This window comes from Podarcis gaigeae (assembly GCF_964106915.1).
Source record: "Podarcis gaigeae genome assembly, chromosome: 13".
NCBI classification, from domain to species: Eukaryota; Metazoa; Chordata; class Lepidosauria; order Squamata; family Lacertidae; genus Podarcis; species Podarcis gaigeae.
Window position 1 is genome coordinate 26448643 of NC_139689.1, and position 1251 is coordinate 26449893.

General features: G+C 40.8%; 1 protein-coding gene across 1 annotated transcript; it reads right to left on the bottom strand.

The window, feature by feature from the left end:
• On the bottom strand, positions 1-933 carry LOC310829655 (olfactory receptor 13H1-like; the record flags this gene model as incomplete). Its single annotated transcript, XM_083708375.1, has 1 exon — positions 1-933. The coding sequence occupies one exon, from the start codon at positions 931-933 to the stop codon at positions 1-3; it is 933 nt and encodes a 310-aa protein (XP_083564501.1).
• Between the last annotated feature and the right edge of the window lie 318 nt (positions 934-1251).

The following is a 1251-nucleotide window of genomic DNA, read 5'->3' on the forward strand; positions in this document are numbered from 1 at the left end:
TCATGAATCTACTTTTTTCCCCACAAGTCTTCTCAAGGCCCCTATAACTTCCTGATTTCTGAGAGTGTAGATTAATGGGTTTAACATGGGAGTCACACTTCCATAGAAGAGAGAAATTATCTTGTCTACATCTTTTGTGGTCTTAGTTTGGGGGCGGAGATATGAGAACATGAAGGTGCCATAGAATATGGATACTACAGTCAAGTGGGAAGCACATGTGGAGAAAGCCTTCATCCTGCCCCCTGCTGAGTGGATTCTTAGAATTGCCACAATTATGCGCAAATACGAGAAAAGGATAAAGCTAAAGGGACCAAGCAAAGTGACACTCCCAGTGAAGAACATAACCAGCTGGCTCAAGGAAGTATCTGAGCAAACCAGCTTCATAACTGCTTTGACTTCACATGTGAAATGATTCACCAAATTTTTCCCACAAAAGCGAGCTGGAATGGCATAAATGGGAATAGCCCCTAAAAATAAGCCAATTGACCATGTCCCAGCTGCTAACTGAATGCACAGTCTCTTGTTCATGATTAACATGTAATGCAGTGGGCTGGAAATGGCTATAAGTCTGTCATAAGCCATGACAGCCAACAGGAAGCATTCGGTCACTGCTAAGTAGGAACCACTACTCATTTGGAAGTAACACATGGCAAAGGACATGGTGGGTTTGTCCACCAGAAGGTTTGCAATGGCTTGTGGGATTGAAGAAGATGCATAGCAAATGTCAAGGAAGGACAGGTTACTGAGGAAAAAATACATGGGATTGTGAAGCCGAGGATCAGTTGTGGTCACCAAGATTATAATAAAATTTCCCACTACAGTGATCGCATATACAACAATCAGGAAAACAATGAGTCCCATCCTTGTCTTTGGCCGACCAGAATAGCCAATGAGGATAAACTCAGTCAATTCAGTCTCATTTTCTTCTCTCATATCCAGATTCAAATATTATCTGCAATGACATACAAAAAAGAAAGAAAGAGAAAGGGACCTCATTTTGTAATATTTGCATGGTATTTTGCTAGAAGGTTAAGGAAAGTATGGTACTGTAATAGTGAGAACAGATTACTGATAAGTTTCTATTGGTTCATTATCAGCTATCAGCAAATCTAAGGAAATGGTGTTGCACACTTGCTTTGGAGAAATTCAAACCCTTTAATGTTTTCTGTGTTGAAGATTCTTGCACTGAGCATAGGGTGGGGTGAGCCTAAGGGATCCCTTTTGGCAAGAAATAGATGAGGAAAAATGGAA